Source organism: Limulus polyphemus, unplaced genomic scaffold, assembly GCF_000517525.1.
Source record: "Limulus polyphemus unplaced genomic scaffold, Limulus_polyphemus-2.1.2 Scaffold80, whole genome shotgun sequence".
NCBI classification, from domain to species: Eukaryota; Metazoa; Arthropoda; class Merostomata; order Xiphosura; family Limulidae; genus Limulus; species Limulus polyphemus.
Window position 1 is genome coordinate 741,956 of NW_013665690.1, and position 3,861 is coordinate 745,816.

Sequence of the window (3,861 nt, forward strand, 5' to 3'; positions counted from 1 at the left end):
GTTTTTTAGTAGAGAGAGAGAGAGAGAGCTGTAAGGAAGTTTTCACTTACCGGAGAAGTCCTAGCACATTAGGTTAAGTTTCACTTAAAGGGGAATATTATGGAAGTTAGTTGTAGTCGTGTATTGTTGAAAGAACAATATTTTAATAGACTTCAATACACCCATGTGTAAGACCACAATACCCGTGTTTTGACAAACAATGAAAATCATTAGTGTAAATTATATTAAACTCCGCCCTAATATTTAACTCAATGTATCTATAACCCTATTGCTATCTCTTTCTTTTACGATCTGTCATTGGTCTACTAAAAAACATCCTCCGGCTGCATTGGGCAGGCTGTTAAAACTTGTAGAATAGCGATTCGCTGAGCTGGGAAAAGTCCCGCCCCTCAGTTGATGTAAGTACCGAGCGCCGCAGAACCTAGCTGAAAGTTTTGTACACGGGAGAGTTATAACTAATGGTGACCGTTAACGTGGTAGCGGAAGTTAGCTGCTGATCCAGAAGGCCAGCTTCTGAACAAAAGTTATAGAAGTACCAGCGAATCTTATTTTATAATATCATAGCAAAGATCTAACTGTGTGAGGGACTCATCGACTCTAGAGTTCAACAACAATGGTGAGGGTGGACAGCAGAGGTCGCGTCCAAGGGTCAGGGGCAGCAACGTGCGCTCCGGAAAGAACTTCCTTCTCCATCAGTAGTATTATCCAGGTGGATGAGGACCAGGATGTCGTCCGGGATACCAGAGCCATGGAATCCCCAAAGGACCTCAGCCGCAGCCAGACCTCGATTGATCGGTTAGTCGTGGATAACGATAACAGTCAGCGGCCAGCGGGCGATGACATCCCACAGGCTGGAGCGAAAGTCGACGATGTAAAGGACATGCGTAAGTCTGGAGATAAGAACAAAGGTGAAAAGGACGAAAAGAAACCGAAGCACGAAAAGCCACCGTTTAGCTATAACGCCCTCATCATGATGGCGATCCGACAGAGTCCCGAAAAACGACTAACTCTAAACGGCATCTACGAGTTCATCATGAAAACATTTCCGTACTACAAGGAAAACAAACAGGGCTGGCAGAACTCAATACGCCATAACCTGTCCCTGAACAAATGCTTTGTGAAAGTGCCCCGCCACTACGACGACCCAGGTAAGGGTAACTACTGGATGCTCGACCCCTCCAGTGATGACGTCTTCATCGGCGGTACAACGGGCAAGTTACGACGACGGTCCACAGCGGCCTCACGGAACAGACTGGCTGCATTCAAGCGGACATTTAGTGGGGCTTTTCCGGGTTTTCCTGGGTCCTTGGCCGTTGGGCCAAGTCACGGAATGGATAAACCTTTAGGATGGCCTTTTCATCCTTACCCTTCTTTACAACCGATGTTTAAGTACCCAGCAGCCTACTCTAGTCTTGCTCATGGTGTGATGGCCTTGCCAAAGCCAGGCCACCTTCACCAAGGGTTTTCCATTGACAGATTACTGGGCGCAACGGATGCGTGTTCAACTGGCGGTGGTCTTCACCCGCCGGCTCTAAGATCAGGACTGCCCGTTCCTTGCACAAATGCATCGTGTACTTCTTTAGCCATCAACTCATCAGTGTGTTGTGGCAATCTGCTCTCTCACCTGGCTCATCACCCCGTTCACTTTCAAGTTGCCGGCAGTAACTTCGACTCTGGGCTCCGGGCTTTGCAACTAGCTTGTGCGGGACAGCTGCAGTCATTACCAGCCCACCCTCCGATCAGCTCGTCCCAAACAGCCGCAACTAGTGCCGGAGGGGAATCTACAATCTACAGGCCCATTCCCATTCTATCAAAACAGAGTTAGTAGAGACTACTAGTATTTTAAAGGTTAACTTTAAGCAAATCGGTGCAGACCGTTAAGCTTGGTGGAATTATCAGTTCTTTAGAGACGATCCTGCAAAGTCAGTTGAAATGGTCATTAGTCAATGAACTGTGTAATGTTTTGTAAAATATCTATGTATATGCAACATGTGCATGTTTTATGACTCGTGACTCAATGTAATGCTGTGAGGACGAAATAACGCCTAGCGTTTAACTCCAGCTAAATCCCAAATCATTTCTTCAGTGCTGATAGACTATATGAACTAGAAACGTGGCTTGTGGTCCAGCCTTGACAGTCCCAATCCTAGTTGGCATTGTGCTGTCCTGTAAGTTCAATGTCTGTATGTTTCTTGTTGTATTTAAACTATCGTATATAGATGCTCTATGTAAGTGTGCTGTATACATGATATTTAGAAAAAAGTGTTGTGTATATACATAATATAATAATCGTATATATTGTTTAAGCATACGAATACTCCAACTTATTAAATCCCTCTTTAATGAAAGTGCAAAAGGGTTAAATCAATGTATATGCTTAGCAATACCAGTAAAAAAATGTTGAAAACCTCTATAAGACTTCATTGTTGATATCTTTGTTGAATAAAATCATTAACTTAGAAATACATCACTTTTAAAAATATCAACATAAAGTATGTGACGGTAACTGCAAAGAGAGATTAACCCTATCATTACATTTGATTGCACTTTAACCAACATAAGATTAAATTAAGATATGCATATATAAGTATATATATAAACACATACAAATTCGTTGTATTTAATAACGCACAATGTTTCTTTGCAAGAAAGGTGAACGGGCAAAAACTGCTCAATTTCAGACACGTGTTCAATATTTCGTCAAGTTTATGTTTCTAACGTTACAACAGAGCCAACGTAAAGTTTACATGCTTGATGGAGAAATGTCTATTTCATTCTATCTCAAAATTATGAAACCTTAAATGAAAGAAACAAAAATAGCAGACATTGGAAATGAGTCTACTCTTTTATCCCCTGCAGTATATATCAGTATTATACTCTCGTATAATAGAAAGAATATCTTTGTACACAATCAGTAACAGATCTGATTATAAATATGCAAATAGGTGTTGCACAATTATATCTTTATTTCTACCACAACAGTTTAATAATGATACTGCCCTGATCAGATAATCTTTGTAGCCATCATGCTCTTGTGTGTGACATATATATGTACAATATGGAGATTTGAAACAGCTATTTTTGGAACAATAGAGTCACTTCTGTACAACGTTTCGTTCCTAACAATGAGACATGACCACGTACAATATATAAGGTACAAGTATTTCTAAACTTCGTATTGTTCATAAATTAAGTGGATACTTCTTAAAAAGCAAGTATGTGAAATATTTATGTGTCTTCATAAGCACAATTTGTTGATACACATGTACATGTATATATATATATATATTGCATTTTCTAATACGCTTTATAGATATAAAATTATAAATTATATAAAATAATATATCAGCTATTTATAATTGCTTAGATGTTTTATGATATTTTCATGCTTTTTCTACTGGTATGCATGTTAGACATTATAGTTATTGCATTATCTTATGTATTTCTTTAACGTAATACTTGTATTTTCATGCATGCCTCCACTTCCATTTAAAGTTGCATAAAATGCTAAAACTTTAGCAAATGTATTTTTTATTATGATTTTATACTTTAATTTCAACAACCAAGCTAAGACAAAACATATGTATATTTTAAAGTCTCAGCAGGGTAAGTGGAGCTTCAAATTCTAAACCATTTATTGAATTTTAAGCTTTTGTACAAATATATTGCTTCGGCAAAGTGATTTTTTTTCATTATATCATATCCAGCTTTTTTGTGGTTTATTCTTCAATAATATTTCAAAATTCCAGTCCTTTCTAGATAAGAACCGTAAAATTATCAAAATATGTTTGAATGGCCATAACCTATCTATATTTATGTATAAACAAAATGTAGTTTAATTATTACTAACTCAAATCATTT

At 38.3% G+C, this 3,861-nt stretch overlaps 1 protein-coding gene across 1 annotated transcript; it reads left to right on the plus strand.

Moving 5' to 3' along the window:
• The first annotated feature begins 448 nt into the window (after positions 1-448).
• LOC106467421 (forkhead box protein G1-like) lies at positions 449-3,234 on the plus strand. The gene has a single exon (XM_013927774.2). It carries the CDS (start codon positions 614-616, stop codon positions 1,823-1,825), a length of 1,212 nt encoding a protein of 403 aa, XP_013783228.1. The 5' UTR covers positions 449-613; the 3' UTR covers positions 1,826-3,234.
• The last annotated feature ends 627 nt before the right edge of the window (positions 3,235-3,861 follow it).